Source organism: Tachyglossus aculeatus, chromosome 12, assembly GCF_015852505.1.
Source record: "Tachyglossus aculeatus isolate mTacAcu1 chromosome 12, mTacAcu1.pri, whole genome shotgun sequence".
NCBI classification, from domain to species: Eukaryota; Metazoa; Chordata; class Mammalia; order Monotremata; family Tachyglossidae; genus Tachyglossus; species Tachyglossus aculeatus.
The window spans coordinates 6,178,069-6,196,572 of NC_052077.1; the positions used below are offsets into that span (position 1 = coordinate 6,178,069).

General features: G+C 42.8%; 1 protein-coding gene across 1 annotated transcript; it reads left to right on the plus strand.

Moving 5' to 3' along the window:
• RRH (retinal pigment epithelium-derived rhodopsin homolog) lies at nt 1-18,504 on the plus strand. The gene is made up of 13 exons (XM_038755041.1): nt 1-171; nt 326-409; nt 571-644; nt 1,578-1,599; nt 2,393-2,473; nt 2,698-2,791; nt 3,153-3,296; nt 8,259-8,449; nt 9,953-10,052; nt 10,681-10,834; nt 12,624-12,792; nt 15,954-16,132; nt 18,300-18,504. The coding sequence occupies exons 1-13, from the start codon at nt 1-3 to the stop codon at nt 18,397-18,399; spliced, it is 1,563 nt and encodes a 520-aa protein (XP_038610969.1). The 3' UTR covers nt 18,400-18,504.

The following is an 18,504-nucleotide window of genomic DNA, read 5'->3' on the forward strand; positions in this document are numbered from 1 at the left end:
ATGGAAGAACCCAAAATTGAGGATTTGGGGTTTATTTCAGTCCAGGCCGGGAGACCTGGCTTTATGTTCCCGTCTGGGAAATGCTTGAGTGATTATAAGATGCAGATTACTGCTGGGATTGAAGTCCTTAGGCTTCTCACTGCTCCAGACTGGGCCACTCTAGTCCAAATTGTCACAGCCTCACGTACACGCTAAATGTTGAAAAAGTAGCCTGCCCTCCGATCTTTCAAACACTAAGCCTGGCGTTTGCCCCATTTTATTGAAATCTCCTGATTATTGTACTCTTGCATGTGTCTACCAACGACAAAATGTTGTTTTTTCTTAGGTTAGCTTTGGAATCCAGTTTTTTTCACCATTTAGTCTTTTGTTTCTCATTAACTTTGAAGTTTCAGAAGACCTTTTAGCGGCTGTAATATTGTACTCTCCCAAGCGTTTAGTACAGTGCTCTGCACACAGAAAGTGCTAAATAAATGAAGTCAGTCGATCAATCAAGAATTACTTTTGCCATTCTCAACCACTTACGATAGCCCTAAGATAAGTTATTGTAGGAACTTGTTTTTCGGTTATAAGAATTCCGGGCTTTTAAAGAATTACGTTTTTGAAGAGTTGATCGTTGGTGATTTTTTTCCCTTCTGTGCGCAGAGGTTAGTAGTCAGCTCACCAACAATGATTACTCTTGACTAGATGATGTGTTCTATGGGCGCCATGCTGCTAATGGACTGATTTCAGATGAACATAATAATGCTTAATGAATCAGGTAGTTTCAGAAGACATCCACCAAGCGAAGCACTTGTAACTGATTTAGTTCAGGGAGCATTAGTTATAACGTCCTCATTATTTGAATAAGCTGTGGATCTCAAAGCATTCCTTCCCCATTTTTTGGCTTTTCGGGGGCATTGAAGGAATCTCCCAATCCCACCCCAGAACCAGGATGAAGCCGCACATTCCATCAATGCGTGTATGTTTTGGCTAAACTGTATTGAGGAAGGTGAAACCACTTCTGTATTTTTATCTAGAAAACTAAGGATCTGTTACTCGAATGATTGCAGGTGGAGGCGAGGCATTCTGGGGGAGATGTGTCCGTGGTGTCACTATGGGTCGGAGATGACGGGACAGCATAAGACAAGACAAGAGGACAATATAGGTCCTAAAAATCTGTTAGAACTGGAATTTCCGTCTATACATTTCTTTACGAACCAGTTATGTTTCAGGATTTTTTTTGTGGTTAAGTATTTATCATATGCCAGGCACTGTACTAAGCACTGAGGTAGATACAGACTAATCAGGTTGAACACAATCCATGTCCCATTTTACAGTTGAGGTCACTGAGATATAGAGAAGTTAAGTGACTTGCCCAAGATCATAGATCAGACAAGTGGCAGGGCTGGGATTTGAACCCAGGTCCTCCTGACTCCCAAGCCTGTGCTCTACTCATTAGGCCACACTGCTCCTCAACTGCTGTTTCATTTTCCGCTATGTTCATGGAGGGAGTTGGGGAAAACATCCCATCACGTCAATCTCAAACAGGATTTCACTCCTTTCATTTAAATGAGTCCAAAGCTTGTTTTGGGTACTAGGTTAGAACTTGCTATGGCCGAGGTAAGTCTAAAGAAGATAATATGAGCCGAAACTCCTTTCCTCACCAGTTCTGGAATAGTGGTTCCAAAGAAATAGGTTGGGGTGGTGATTGTTAATAGTTTCTGATTGGGGGCACATCTTGTAGAATGAGCGAATGTCCCTAGAAAATGGGTTAAATTCACTTTTGGAAGAGGCTTTGTATTTTGGTTTGTCATTTCACTTATAAATCACTCCTAAATTTTTCCATAATAATAATAATAGTAGTTGCTAAGCACTTATTCTGTGCCGAGCACTGTTCTAAGCACTGGGGTAGATAGAAGCTCATCGGGTTGGATACAGTCCCTGTCCCACGTGAGGCTCGCAGTCTCAATCCCCATTTTCCAGATGAGGTAACTGAGGGGACTTGCCCAAGCAAGCAGACAAGCGGCGGAGCTGGGATTAGAATCCAGAACCTTGTGACTGCCATGTCCTTGCTCTATCATTCATTCATTCAGTCGTATTTATTGAGCACTTACTGTGTGCAGAGCACTGTACTAAGCGCTTGGGAAGTACAAGTTGGCAACATATAGAGACAGTCCCTACCCACCAGCGGGCTCGCAGTCTAGAAGGGGGAGACAGACAACGAAACAAAACATATTAAAATAAAATATGCCGTGCTGCTTCCATCTGCTCCTTACTCATTAGGAAAGTCTTGGCTTTGGAAAGGGGAGAAAATTTCTGTTGGAACGTATTGACTTCCAAAGGCTCTTTAAAAAACATTTGCATGCTCCAATCAAGCTTTGTAAATAAGTGAGTTCTGTAAATTCAATTCCAGGGTTTGTGTGGCCCCATTCTGGCTCCTTCACATGCTTGCAGTGTTAAATTGTGTTACGACAAGAGAATGACCTATAACGGAGTGAGAATATGATGCTTTTAGAAAGTGGCAGGGAGGGAATTGTACTCTGCCAAGCAATTTAGGTTGTATAAGTACCAATACACAAGGAATCGTGCTAAGGCCGCTAACAACCCTGTCCTCATTGGATCGCTTAAGAGGAGAGTGATTGCAATTCTCGTTTTATAATTCTTTATTCCATTGTTTTGCTGGCCAATAAATTATTCATTTCTCCAACTGTTCACAAGAAAATGAAGCAGCCCGTGACCTCCAGCAGTTTCAGCATTGCTCCCTTGGTTGGAACTTGTACTGCAAAGGTAAATCGAGAGATCAATCCGAAGTGTAGCTGCAAATTTAGGTTGTGGTTATTTCCATTTCAGAAGTTACTTTAAAGCAAAAATCAACATTCCTACCCTGATTTTTCTGAAATTCTGTTCAGAATGTCCAATTAGAGGGACTGCATGTGACTGTTAAACCTGTTTAGGATTAAGACAGGCATACTTGTCCAAAACTCATGGGGCTTTGTGTTGCTGTTTTTTCCAACAAGCCTCTTTCTGCCTAAGCCCCTTTCCAGGGTGGTTAGCCACCCTAAGTGAACTCCTCTAAGGAAAGTCACACTTTTGTGGACTTTGAAACAACTGTTTTAGAGTATAGAACTTTCCCTGAAAAACTCTTTTGGTGTTGCATAATTCTTTTTTTGAAGACTTGCCTAGGACGGTTTACCCCATTTTTTTCTCCAAAATGCGTAGGAATGACTCAGCCGACGTCTTGGAATCTGATCGGCACGATCACTCTGCATTTTCCCAGACGGACCACAACATAGTTGCAGCCTACTTGATTACGGCAGGTATGAGCACTTCATTTTTCCTTCGAAAGGGATTTACCTCGGAAGGCTGTCTTTTAAAACTACTGTAAAATCTTCGCTGCATTCCTGAAAAATCTGAGGACAGAAAACATAAGTCTGTGGGAAAGCCAGTATCTCACGGTTCACTTGGTAAGGGAAAAATGTGGTATTAAATTCTCCGGGTATGCAATTGAAGTCTTCTTATCCGAATACCAGCCTTTACAGCCCACTGAAAAATATGCCAGAATGGCAAGTGAACTTCCTTATTGTCTTCAGAAGAAAAGTCAGTGCACTGCAACTCTATTTTCCAATCTCGTGCCTGGATTTAGGAACTGGTCATTGCTCTTGTGTTTCTACCTATGGCGTGGGGAAATATGCTCCTAAAATGCTGCAAGCCCTGAAAAATCCCTTAAGTATTTTAAACCACCTTATTTAGCAAAACGATATGATGGCCCCATATTTAAAACAGCAGCATCTATGTTTGCCTTCAAGGTTAGGCAGAGCTAAACTTGCTTGCTTTCATGATTAGGTTAGACGCATTCTCACAAATCTCCAACCTCACGGGAGATTCCTGAGACTCCTTCACTTTTCTTGTTTTTACTAACCTGACTGGATACTTGAATTTTGAAATGGTGCATTTTACAGTCAAAGGGACAGAATTCCTTTTGGTGAAGGTGAAGTGACCAGGGCCCTAGTGGAAAGAGCAGGGGCTTGGGAATCGGAGAAAAAGCAGCGTGATTTAGTCTAAATAAGTGTTGGTCTAGAGAAGTCTAGAGAAGTAGTCTAGGGAAGCAGCGTGGCTCAGTGGAAAGAGTCCGGGCTTTGGAGTCAGTTTGTGGGTTCAAATCTCGGCCCCGCCAATTGTCAGCTGTATGACTTTGGGCAAGTCACTTAACTTTTCTGTGCCTCAGTTCCCTCATCTGTAAAATGGGGATGAAGACTGTGAGCCCCCCGTGGGACAACCTGATCACCTTGTAACCTCCCCAGCGCTTAGAACAGTGCTTTGCACATAGGAAGCGCTTAATAAATGCCATCATTATTATTAATATTAAAGAGCACGGGTCTGGGAATCAGAGAAGCAGCAGCGTGGTTTAGTCTAAAGAGCACAGGCCTGGGTCTAATCCTGGCTCTGCCAGTTGTCTGCTATGTGACCGTGGGCAAGTCACTTCACTTTTCTGTAAAATGAGGATTAAAGAGTGCGAACGCCATGTGGGACAGGGACTGTGCCCCCACCTGATTAACTTCCATCTGCTCTAGTGCTTAGAACAGTGCTTGGCACACAGTAAATGCTTAACAAGTACCATTATTATTATTAAGACCTGGGTTCTAATCCCAGCTCCACCCCTTGTCTGCTGTGTGACCATGGGCAAGTCATTTCAAGTCATTTCAGCGCTTAGAACAGTGCTTTGCACATAGTAAGCGCTTAATAAATGCCATTATTATTATTATTATTTCACTTCGCTGTGCCTCAGTTCCCTCATCTGCCAAATGAGTCAATACCTGTTCTCCCTATTAGTCTGTGAGCCCCATAAGGGACCTGATTATCTTGTACCTACCCTAGTGCTTAGTACAGTAGTTGACACATAGTAAGTGCTTAGCAAATGCCTCGATTATTATGAACTCCTTGCTTTTGAGCAGCATTACTGATTCATTAGTTATCTGGCTATCCTGCCTTTCTCAGTACCTTGGATTCGGGCGAAGGGTGGAGGCAAGCGTGTTCTCTAAAAGCGAGGTGGTGGGGTGGCCTCTGGGGCACCTATATTGTTATATCATACTCTCCTGAGCACTTAACACAGTGTTCTGCACGCAGTAAGCTCTCAGGAAGTACGACTGACTGACAGATATGACTGGCCGGCTTGCAGCAGCATTCTGGTTGCCTTGGGTCATAAGAAATGTTGCCTGCTCTGGTTTTTGTTTTATTTTCATTTCTCAATCTTCTTTATAGTATTTGGCAAGCGCTTACTATGCGCCAGGCACTCTGCTGAGCGCTAGAGCAGATACGAGCCAATCAAGTTGGACGCCCAGACTTAATCCCCATTTTACAGGTGAGGGAACCGAGGCCCAGAGAAGTGAAGTGGAGCAACGTGGCTCAGTGGAAAGAGCAGAAGTCATGGGTTCAAATCCCAGCTCCGCCACTTGTCAGCTGTGTGACTTTGGGCAAGTCACTTAACTTCTCTGTGCCTGTTAACTCATCTGCAAACTGGGGATTAATCAATCAATCAATCAATCGTATTTATTGAGCCCTTACTGTGTGCAGAGCAGTGTACTAAGCGCTTGGGAAGTACAAGTTGGCAACATAAAATTAAGACTGGGAGCCTCCTGTGGGACAACCCGATCACCTTGTAACCTCCCCAGTGCTTAGAACAGTGCTTTGCACATAGTAAGCGCTTAATAAATGCCATCAGGATGATGATGATAACATAGCAGACAAGTGGCAGAGCCGGGCTTAGGGAGACTGTAAACTCGCTGTGGGCAGGAAATGTGTCTGTGTATTCTCCCAAGTGCTTAGTACAGTGCTTTGCACACAGTAGGCATTCAATAGGTACGATTCAGTGAATGAATGAATCAATCTAGGTCCTTCTGACCACTGGCCTCCGTGGCTTCGGTCACCTGGAGCTCCGGGGATGTGCTATCAGTTGTGTTGATAACTCCTAGAATAGGAGGAATACTAATAATAGCACCGCACCCCCTGGGCACAATGCTTGGAAAGTCCCAAACCCGGGAATGTTGCATTCCCTTCCCATCGGGAGCTTATCCTCTGATGGAAGAGTGAGCCCCTCTCTAGCCTGTGAGCTCGTTGTGTGTTTAGTGTACTCCCAAGTACTCCATACATTGCCCTGCACACAGTAAACGCTCGATAAATACTGTTGATTGGCTGATAATCTCGAAAAACTCGCAGACTGATTTGCAGAGAGGTTAACTAAGCTCCTCAAAGATATCCAAGCGCTTAGTACGGTGCTCGGCACACAGTAAGCTCTCAATAAATACAATTGAATGAATATCCAGCAGGCAAGCGGCGATGCTATAACTAGAACCCGACGACTCCGTCCGTCAGGCAATGGAAATCTTATGATATTTGTATTGTATTTGAAACGTTCAAGGCTTTGGCCCACTAATGAATTTGGTATTCAATCAGTGGTATTTATTGAGCTTTTTTTTTAAAAAATGGGATTCATTAAGCGCTTACTATGTGCCAGGCACTTTACTCAGCCCTGAAGAAGGTACCAGCTAAATCAGATTGGACGCAGTCCCTATCCCACATGGGGCTCACATTCTTGATCCCCATTTTCCAGCTGAGGTAGATGAGGGCCAGAGAAGTGAAGTGACTTGCTCAAGGCCACACAGCGAGACAAGTGGCAGAGCCTGGATTGGAATCCAGGTCCTTAATAATAATAATAATAATAATGGCATTTATTAAGCCCTTCTATATGCAAAGCACTATTCTAAGCGCTGGGGAGATTACAAGGTGATCAGGTTGTCCCACGAGAGGCTCACAGTCAATCCCCATTTTACAGATGAGGTAACTGAGGCACAGAGAAGTTAAGTGACTTGCCCAAAGTCACACAGCTGACAATTGGCAGAGCTGGAATTTGAACCCATGACCACTGACTCCAAAGCCCGGGCTCTTTCCACTGAGCCACGACTCCCAGGTTGGTGCTCTATCCATTAAGCCACGCTGCTTCTATATTTCTAGACTGTGAGCCTGTTGTTGGGTTGGGATTGTGTCTATCTGTTGCCGAATTGTACTTTTCAAGCGCTTAGTACAGTGCTCTGCACAGTAAGTGCTCAGTGAGTATGATTGAATGAATCTAGTGGATATAGGATACACTGCTCTACTAAGTGGAAAAGTACGATACAATGTAATTAGTAGACACGGTTCCTGTCCCTGTAGCTTAGGGTCTACAAGGATTATCAGGTGTTGTCCACACTTGTCCTGAACAGTTTATTCATTACCTCCTAGCGAAGAAGAATAATACAATAATGATCGTATTTGTTAAGCCCAGCGCTTAGAATAGTGGTTGGCACATAGTAAGTGCTTAATTAATGCCATTATTATTATTATTATTGATAAGCACTTAACTATGTGCCAGGCACTATACTAAGCGCTGGGGTAAATACAAGCAGATCGGGTTGGACACAGTCCCTGCCCCATGTGGGGCTCACAGTCTCTATCCCCATTTTCTAGATGAGGAAACTGAGGCCCAGAGAAGTGAAGTGACTTGCCCAAGGTCTCACAGCAGACAGGTGGCCAAGCCAGGATTAGAACCCATGACCTTCTCCCAGGCCCGGCCTCTATCCACTAAGCCTTGCTGCTTGTAGATGACCTGTCCTAATTTTGAATTGAAGAAAACGTTCTAAACTCTTAAGTAGGTAAAGCGGTTGAATGAAAGAGCTGGCTCTAACGTTAACTTACTCTGTGATTGTCTACTTACTGATATTAATAATGTAATGGCTCTTGTTAAGCGCGTACTATGTACAAAGCACTGTTGTAAGCGCGGGGGGAGATACGGGTTAAGCAGGTTGGACACTGCTCCTATCCCACACGGGGCTCACAATCTACATAAGAGGGAGTAGGATTTAAATCCCCATTTTCCAGATGAGGTAACTGAGATACGAGAAGTTCAGTGACTTGCTCGAGGTCGGCAGAGCCGGGATTAGAATCCAGATCCTCCGATGCTCAGGCCGGGGCTCTATCCATAAGTCATGCTGCTTTGTGTCATGATTTCCTCTTTCCAACTGGAGTCTGTACCGATTAACTCCTTATCTCTTGTAGCCACGGGGAAGGATGAGCAGACGATTTTAAAGCACTTTCAAATTTAAGCGGTCACATGAGTAGAAAATGATGGCATTCCAGTAACGGATTTTTTACCATTGTCCAATGTTTAGTTTTCATTTAGAAGGATGTTCATAATCAGCCTTTGGAGCTCGGGAACTATAGAACATCCATTTTCTCTGCCTTTTCAGGTATAATAAGTATTGTCAGCAATATAGTTGTACTGGGCATCTTCGTTAAATTCAAGGAGCTTCGGACGGCAACGAACGCGATCATCATCAACCTGGCCGTCACTGACATCGGTGTCAGTGGTATCGGTTATCCCATGTCTGCTGCTTCAGACCTGCACGGAAGCTGGAAGTTTGGATATGCAGGATGTCAGGTATCTTTTTTCTTCTTTCTTTCTTTTTAACGGTATTTGTTAAACGCCTGCTCTGTGTCAAACACTGTTCTAAGTGCTGGAGTAGATACCAGTTAATTAGGTTGGTTACAGTCTCTGTCCCGTGTGGGGCTCGCAGTGTCTGAGGCCTCTGAAATGAAATCAGAGAGAAGACCAGAGTTAAGAAATGAAAAATAATTTCAATGGTTTTAATGGGAAGCGATAAAGCAGAGAAGCAGCGTGACTTTGTGGAAAGTCAGAGGGCCTGGGCCCTAATCCCGGCTCCACCGCTTGTCTGCTGTGTGATCTGGGGCAAGTCTCTTCACTTCTCTGAGCCTCCGTGTCCTTATTCGTAAGACCGTGAGCCTCATGTGGGTTATGTCCACCTTGATAAGCTCGTATCTACCCTAGCATTTAGTTCAGTGCCTGTGGCGAGTGCTTAACAAGTACCATTAAATAAAAATAAATAAATTTGCCCAACAAGCTTTTAGAGTTAGGTGGGAACCCCACAATTTCAGAGTATTGTCTCAGCTAGGTAACTGATAAAAATAACCTTGGCCTGGTATGGAGTGATAAAGATCTGGTATCAATAATGATGATATTTGTTAAGTGCTTACTATGTGCCAAGCACTGTGGAGTCCTGATCTCTCCAATTGAGCCCTCAGTAAATATGGCTGAGTGGAAAGAACACAGGCCTGGGACTCTAAGGACCTTGGTTCTAATCCTGACTCTGCCACTTTTCTGCTGTGTGACCTTGGACAAGTCATTTCACCTCTCTGTACCTCAGTCTCCTCATCTGTAAAACAAGGATTAAGACTGAGCTCCACACTTGACATGGACTGGGTCCAACGCAATTATCTTGCGTCGACTCCAGCGCTTAGAACAGTGCCTGACACATAGTAAGCGCTGAACAAATACCGCGGCTATTGTTATTATAATCGATTGATTGATGGATTTATCATCTGTTCAGATCCTTGATGATCTGTCATAGTGGAGCGTACCTTAGTAACATCAAGCCAAATTCTCTTTCACTTTGCATAAGTAGAAGAGTGAATCGCTTTATAGCCCGACCAGAGAACGTACGGAATTTAGGTCAGTTTCCAAGTGCCAGCATGGGAATCCTTCCGTATCTTTCCGTATTTCACATGGAACAGATAGAAATATGCTCAACAATTTTCTAACGCAAAGGAAACAAACTGAGCAAATCTGAATTTCCGATGCATTGGCTGCTCAGGCCAGGCAGAGCAGCAAGCTGAATTAGGCACGTCAACATCTTAAAATAAGCACTCATTTTAAAACAACATGAAGCGGAATGGTTTCCCAGAATAAATCCCTCATACGATGGCGAACTCTCACTCCCGACAGACTGAACCCCAGTGGCGTGCAAAGCAAATAAGATAAAAACATAAACAGAGATAAAAATGTGGTTCTGGTAATGGGAGGAAAACTTCCAATCTTTCTTGTTGGCAGCGTGAAAATGGTGTGTCGTCTCATTTTTAATTGCAGATTTATGCTGGCTTAAACATCTTCTTTGGAATGTCAAGTATTGGCTTACTTACGGTAGTTGCCATCGACCGTTACCTGACGATCTGCAGACCCGTGATAGGTACTGTTCACCCAGATTTGTGAAATGGGAGTTTACTTATCTCTTTGGAATTCGGCATGCCTCTTCCCCCCAACTCCACCCCTCTCAAATAAACTCAGGAGTTTCTCTCCCTCATGTGACGTTATTTTTGTCTTTTAACTTCGAGGCCTGATCCTACTTAACTTACTTAAACTCCGAGCCTCATGTCCGAGGTGATGATCTTGTATCAACTCCAGCTCTTCACCAATACCATAATTGTTATTATTTACCCTGACTCTTAAATTCAGAATAATTGATCTCTTGATTTCTCTTAATATCTTTCTTTAGGAATACCCCAGCATAACTGTCTCCCCCTCTAGACTCTAAGCTCGTTGTGGGCAGCGAATTTGTCGTTTATTGTTATACTGTATTATCCCAAGCGCTTAATACAGTGCTCTGCACACAGTAAGCCTTCAATAAATACAATTGAATGGACGAATGAATAACAGCAAGTTTAATTATGCCCACTAGCCACCTGAGCAGTTCACATATCTGGATTGGTAACAATTGCAGGGGGTTGAATTGCTTTTCTAAGCCAAAGACCGGCTCATAAAAAATAATTTTGAATAAATCGCGGCAGTGTGGAGGTTGGTGGTGTTTTTCTTTTTAGGAAGAAAGATGACTAGCTCCAAGTACACGGCAATGATCCTGGCGGCTTGGACGAACGGATTCTTCTGGGCCTCGATGCCCCTCTTAGGTTGGGCCAGCTACGCTTCCGATCCAACTGGTGCCACCTGTACAATAAACTGGAGGAAGAATGACGCGTAAGAGACTTCGCTACTCTACAGAATCTCGGGGGCAAATATGTGGATGTTTTCCCGTCGTGCACGTTCAGGCTGAGGTCACTTTGCTTCTTATTATTTCCCCTTTTGCTTTGCGCTAAGGATCTAGCCGGTTAAAATGTTTCCCATTTAGAAAAAGGTGTGCTGTAAAAACAAATGCCATAATAATAATAATTATTCACCCTGACTCTTAAATTTGGAACAATTGATCTCTTGATTTCTCTTATATCTTTCTTTAGGAATACCCCGGCATAACTGTCTCCCCCTCTAAACTCTAAGCTCGTTGTGGGCAGGGAATGTGCCCCTTCCTTCCTCTCCCCCTCGTCCCCCTCTCCATCCCCCCCATCTTACCTCCTTCCCTTCCCCACAGCACCTGTATATATGTATATATGTTTGTACATATTTATTACTCTATTTTACCTGTACATATCTATTCTATTTTATTTTGTTAGTATGTTTGTTTTTGTTCTCTGTCTCCCCCTTTTAGACTGTGAGCCCACTGTTGGGTAGGGACCGTCTCTATGTGTTGCCAACTTGTGCTTCCCAAACGCTTAGTACAGTGCTCTGCACACAGTAAGCGCTCAATAAATACGATTGATTGATGTGTCTATTTATTGTTAAATTGCATTATCCCAAGCACTTGGTACAGTGCTCTGCACACAGTAAGCGCTCAATAAATGTGACTGAATGAACGAATGAATGAACTTCTCATCTTTGGTGCGGTCAGAAAAACCATCACTAACTGATAAGGGGGGGGGAACACAGGGAATCTGTCATTTTGAAGGGAAGAGTAAATTACTAGAAGTTAAATCTCATTTAATAGCACTTGTAATAATAATAATTGTGGTATTTGTTAAGCACTTACTATGTGTGAGGCACTCTACTAAGCACTGGGGCGGATACAGGCAAATTGGGTTGGACACAGTCCCTTGTGGGGCTCACAGTCTTAATCTCTGTTTTACAGATGAGGAAACTGAGGCACAGAGAGGTCAAGTGACTTGCCCAAGGCCACACAGCTGACAAATGGCAGAGCCTGACTCCCAGGCTTGTGCTTTCTCTAGTAGGTCGTGCTAATTCACAGTTGCTTGGGGATCCTATCGTACAGCTCCGGTTTCTTGGGGTGGTTCATTCAATCAATCAATCGTATTTATTGAGCGCTTACTGTGTGCAGAGCACTGTACTAAGTGCTTGGGAAAGGACAATATAACAGAATTAGGTGTAGATGAGTCTGTGATGGGTGTGTGATTTGCAAAATCAATCTATCACATTTATTAAGTGCTTACGGTGAGAAAAGTACTATACTGTACTAAGCGCTTGGGAGAGTGCAATATGACAGGCTTGGCAGACATGTTCCTGACCCATAGTCCAGCAGATACATGCAATTTTTATAGTCTGATTATTCTGTCTAAGGCAAAAAAAAAATGTTTCTTTTTTTGTTGTTCAATTTTAGCTGCCTAGTGAAAAACTAACCCTTATTGCGTGACTTTCCCGAAACCAAAGTATTTCAGACTTATTTAAACTGATTTGTATTATCCGACGGATAATGACTCTCCACTCCTTCAAAGCCTTATTGAAGGCACATCTCCTCCAAGAGCCATTCCCAGACTAAGCCCTCCTTTCCTGAATTCCCTGCCCACAGTGAGTTTAGTCTAGAGGCGCACAGTCATTAATCTAAATTAATTTGAAAATGAACTTTGAAAGCCGTTTAAAATCTTAAGAGCAGTACTTCGGTGTAAAATATTAAGATTGCATTTTACTTTTTTATTTGCAGATCTTTTATTTCCTACACAATGACAGTTATTGCGGTAAATTTTGCCCTGCCCTTCGTAATAATGTTTTACTGCTATTATAATGTTTCCCAAACCATGAAACAATATCCAGCTAGTAAAGCCCTCGAGAACCTCAGCATTGACTGGTCAGAGCAAGTGGATGTCACAAAGGTAAGAAGGGAAACTCTGAAGCAAATTCATTCATTGTCGTATTTATTGAGCGCTTACTGTGTGCAGAGCACTGTAGTAAGCACTTGGGAGAGGACAATAAACAGACACGCTCCCTGCCCACAACGAGCTTACAAGCACGTGCTTTTCTTCTCTTCCTCTTTTCCCCACAGCCTCTTATCACCGTGATGTGAAGACAATGAACCATCTTAACTTGTACTTCCCAAACGCTTAGTACAGTGCTCTGCGCACAGTAAGCGCTCAATAAATACGATTGAATGAATGAATAATGGGAAACTGGACAAGACACTGAAAGTTCTCATAAGTAGCATTTCTTTTTGTCCTTAGAGAAGCAGCGTGGTCTGGTAGAAAGATCACTGGCCTGGGAACCAAAGAACCCGGGTTCGAATCCCCCCTCCATCGCTTCCTGCTCTGTGACCCTGTGCAAGTCACTTCATTTCTCTGTGCTTCAGTTACCTCGACTGTAAAATGGGTATTCAATACCTTCTCGCCCTCTTCTTTGCATTTTGAGGCCTATGTTGGACAGAGGCACTGTCCAATATGTCTATGTTTTATCAAATGATTGGCGCATACTAAGCATTTAACAAACATCACAATTAACAATAATAATTGTGTTAAGCGCTTATTATGTGTTAAGTACTGTTCAAAGTGCTGGAGTAGATACAAGGTCATCAGGTTTTTCTCCCTCTCCCTTGCACTTTGAGGCCCATGTGGGACAGAGACTCTGTCCAATATGCCTATGTAATATCAAATGATTGGCGCACACTAAGCATTTAACAAATATCACAATTAACAATAATAATTGTTTGTGTTAAGCGCTTATTATGTGTTAAGTACTGTTCAAAGTAGATACAAGGTCATCAGGTTTTTCTCCCTCTCCCTTGCACTTTGAGGCCCATGTGGGACAGAGACTCTGTCCAATATGCCTATGTTTTATCAAATGATTGGCGCATACTAAGCATTTAACAAATATCACAATTAACAATAATAATTGTGTTAAGCGCTTATTATGTGTTAAGTACTGTTCAAAGTGCTGGAGTAGGTACAAGGTCATCAGGTTTTTCTCCCTCTCCCTTGCACTTTGAAGCCCATGTGGGACAGAGACCCTGTCCAATATGCCTATGTAATATCAAATGATTGGCGCACACTAAGCATTTAACATATATCACAATTAACAATAATAATTGTCTGTGTTAAGCGCTTATTATGTGTTAAGTACTGTTCGAAATAGATACAAGGTCATCAGGTTTTTCTCCCTCTCCCTTGCCCTTTGAAGTCCATGTGGAACAGAGACTCTGTCCAATATGCCTGTGTTTTATCAAATGATTGGTGCATACTAAGCATTTAACAAATATCACAATTAACAATAATAATTGTGTTAAGCGCTTATTATGTGTTAATTACTGTTCAAAGTGCTGGAGTAGATACAAGGTCATCAGGTTTTTCTCCCTCTCCTTTGCACTTTGAGGCCCATGTGGGACAGAGACTCTGTCCAATATGCCTATGTTTTATCAAATGATTGGCGCATACTGAGCATTTAACAAATATCACAATTAACAATAGTAATTGTGTTAAGCGCTTATTATGTGTTAAGTACTGTTCAAAGTGCTGGAGTAGATACAACGTCATCAGGTTTTTCTCCCTCTCCCTTGCACTTTGAGGCCCATGTGGGACAGAGACTCTGTCCAATATGCCTATGTAATATCAAATGATTGGCGCACACTAAGCATTTAACAAATATCACAATTAACAATAATAATTGTTTGTGTTAAGCGCTTATTATGTGTTAAGTACTGTTCAAAGTAGATACAAGGTCATCAGGTTTTTGTCCCTCTCCCTTGCACTTTGAAGCCCATGTGAAACAGAGACTCTGTCCAATATGCCTATGTTTTATCAAATGATTGGCGCATACTAAGCATTTAACAAATGTCATAATTAACAATCATGACTGTGTTAAGCGCTTATTATGTGTTAAGTACTGTTCAATGTGCTGGGGTAGATACAAGGTCATCAGATTGGACACAGTCCCTGTCCCACGTGGGGCTCACGGTCTCAACCCCCATTTTGCAGATGAGGCAACTGAGGCCCAGCAAAGTGAAATGACTTGCCCAAGGTCACACCGCAGACAAGTGGCGGAGCCAGGATTAGAACCCAGGACCTTCCGACTCCCAGGCCCGTGGTCTATCCACTAGGCCATGCTGCTGTTTATTATTATCCTTATTCCACCCTCATGCTACCGTTGAACTTGCACTGTTGAGAGAGGTCCTCTTATTCAATGTAAAATGTGGATTTTGTTTTTTGACGAAATTGGAATGGGATGTATTCTTGCGAACCTTATGCCCAACTTGCCTGGATGTAATTTTAGGAGAGTCAAACTTTCCAAGAGAGAATGGAAAAGATTGTGATCTGACCTGAAAATGAGGATTAAAAACAGTTATGGATATCCTTAATTACTCTGTGCTCCCCAGCGCTTAGAACAGTGCTTTGCACATAGTAAGCGCTTAATAAATGCCATCATTATTATTATTAAGTGAGATCTGAATGTCCTATTACTATTAGTTCATTATTATTATTGTATTTGTTAAGCACTTACTCTGTGTCAAATACTGTTCTAAGCACTGGAGTAGATACAAGTCAACCAGCCCCATTTGGGACAATCACAGTATTTGGTACTGACTGTGAGCCCGTTGTTGGGTGGGGACCGTCTCTAGATGTTGCTGACTTGTACTTGCCAAGCGCTTAGTACAGTGCTCTGCACACAGTAGGTGCTCAATAAATACGATTGAATGAATGAATGAATTTGACAGAGGCCGTTCCCTTCAAGTTGGGTGTTTAAGATTAGATTTACTTACCCTATACAGGTTCAAAAGGATCTTGAGCATCATCATCATCATCAATCGTATTTATTGAGCGCTTACTATGTGCAGAACACTGTACTAAACGCTTGGGAAGTACAAATTGGCAACATATAGCGACAGTCCAGGCCGTTACAGGAATTTTCTACTAGAATAGAGTAGAGTAGCATTTTCTACTCCCTTCCAAAATTATTTCTCACCTGCAGAGACCCAGAAACTACTTTTCTAACCCTAAATCTGAAAACTTTGGTACACGTGATGATCTGCACAACAACTTTTCTCTTGCAGATGTCTGTGGTGATGATTTTAATGTTTCTGGTGGCCTGGTCTCCTTATTCTATTGTCTGCTTGTGGTCTTCATTTGGGGATCCGGAGAAGATTTCTCCTGCAATGGCCATTATGGCCCCACTGTTTGCAAAATCATCCACATTCTATAATCCCTGCATTTATGTCGTGGCTAATAAAAAGTAAGTGTTCTTAGTCTAAAATGGCAATATAAGATAGTTTTGCTGTGAGGTTAAAGTACCAGTGGTGCTTTTGTTCAGAAAGAGTCGGAATAGAGAAGCAGCGTGGCCTAGTGGAAAGACCACGGGTTGGGAGTCAGAGGACTTGGGTTCTAATCCCGGCTCCATCACCTGTCTGCTCTGTGACATTAGCCAAGACACTTAACTTCCCCGGACCTCGGTTACCTCATCTGTAAAATGGGGATTAAATCCTCCTCCATCCTGCCTAGACTGTGTCAGCCCCCTGTGGGACAGGGACTCTGTCCAACCTGATAAATTTGTATCTACTTCAGCACTTAAACCAGTACTTGACACATAGTAAGCACTTAACAGATGCCGTTATTATTACAATTATTTCATTATTATTACATTGGCAAGGAAATGGGTCTAAACACAGTGAGTAGTGCCCTTCTGCTTCAGGACTTCAGAACTTCAAATAGCCACATTATCCATGAAACTCAATTTGGCATTTTCGCTATCGCACAGTGTCCATGTTTTTAAAGAAGTGGAGTTATGGGAAAATCACATTATAGTAACCACTGACTCAGGGTAGAAGATTAGTGGGTAGGTAGTCCAAAGGTACCATCATGATAGACATTTTTGGATGCACATTCCCGTGTTAAGATTCCACCCTTCATTCCTGCTCATTGTTATTTTATTCTATTAACTACTGTTACTGTATGGTGAATTTCAGTAGGGCGGAGGCAAAGACTGGAAATCATAAGGCTTTGACCAAGACCATTTGCATCTAAGCATTCATTTTTTCTTATGCCAAATATTTTTTTTTTTTTAATGGTATTTGTTAAGTGCTTACTATGTGCCAGGCAAATGTTTCCCCGCTCCTCAAGAACCTCCAGTGGTTGCCCATCCGCCTCCACATCAAACAAAAACTCCTCACCATTGGCTTTAAAAGCCCTCAATCACCTTGCCCCCTCCTACGTCACCTTGCTACTCTGCTACTACAACCCAGCCTGCACATGTCATTTCAGTAATACTAACCTTCTCACTGTGCCTCAGTCTCCCCTATCTCACCGCCAACCCCTCACCCACGTCCCGCCTCTGGTCTGGAACGCCCTCCTTCCTCAAATCCGACAGACAATTACTCTCTCCCCTCCTTTAGAGCCGTATCGAGGGCATATCTCCAAGAGGCCTTCCCCGACTACTCCCCATCCTCCTTTCCTCTTCTTCCACTCCCTTCTGCATCTCCCTGACTTGATCCCTTTTTTCATCCCCCTGCTCCCAGCCCCACAGCGCTTAGTTACACATCTGTAATTTATTCACTTTAATGCCTGTCTCCCCCTCTTCAGACTGTGAGCTCATTGTGGGCAGGGAATGTGAATGAGTCTGTTTATTGTTGTATGGTACTCTCCCAAGCACTTAGTACAGTGCTGTGCACACGGTAAGTGCTCAGTAAATACGATTGAATGATTGAGTGAATAATCACCAGGGCGGGTACAAGTTTATCAAGTTGGACACAGTCCCCATCCTACATGGGTCTCCGTCTTTATTCCCTGTTTTGCAAGATGAGATAACCGAGAATTTAAGTGGCTTGCCCAAGGTCACACAGCAGACGAACGGTGGAGTGGCGGAGGCAGGATTAGAACCCAGGTCCTTCTGGCTCCCAGGCATGTGCTCTCTCTAGTAGGTCACACTGCCGCTCTTGCCTTAACTTGCGGATGTATCATGTTGTGTCCAGAACATTCCTTAATGTTCGTGTTCTATCCGAAGTGGGAAGTGGAAACACGTCACGGGAAAAACTGTCATGGAACCATGGGCCGAATTGACCTGCTCCTATGAGAATTTATGCTTCCATGGTTATTTGCTAATCTAAAAGTAACATAATCCATGAATACCTCTGAAGATCCGCCCCAAACCTTCATTTAAGATTGGTAATTTGAAACTGAAATCCAGCTCTAATACTTAACTAACCTGTTGAATATCTTGAGATAAACCTGTTTTTTCCCCACGGGGCATGGTTTTAAATTACTCAGTGGAAATGCCAGATTTAAGAGATTAGAAACGCTATTCCCGAAATTGTGTTAATAATAACATTCTCTTTGCTCTGTGTTGAAAGTGATTTACAATACTCCGAAGTGTAATGAAAGATGAAATTTCTCTTCCAATATCACAGGTTTCGGAGAGCGATATTGTCCATGGTCCAGTGTCAGACTCATCAGGAGATAACTATTACCAATGTGTTGCCTATGAATAGATCTCGAAGCCCACACTGACTTTGTGAAAGTTCTGATCCTCACTGCGTTTATTGACTTCACTTCCTTTGAATCCATTGTTTTTAAACTTGATAATGTCTCTGTTTATTCTATGAGCAGGCAAAA

Coding starts and splice junctions, on each gene's coding strand:
- RRH (XM_038755041.1), top strand. CDS start 1: ATGGAAGAACCCAAAATTGAGGATTTGGGGTTTATTTCAGTCCAGGCC. Junction 10,835..12,623: donor AACTGGAGGAAGAATGACGC/GTAAGAGACTTC, acceptor TTTTATTTGCAG/ATCTTTTATTTCCTACACAA. Junction 16,133..18,299: donor TATGTCGTGGCTAATAAAAA/GTAAGTGTTCTT, acceptor CCAATATCACAG/GTTTCGGAGAGCGATATTGT.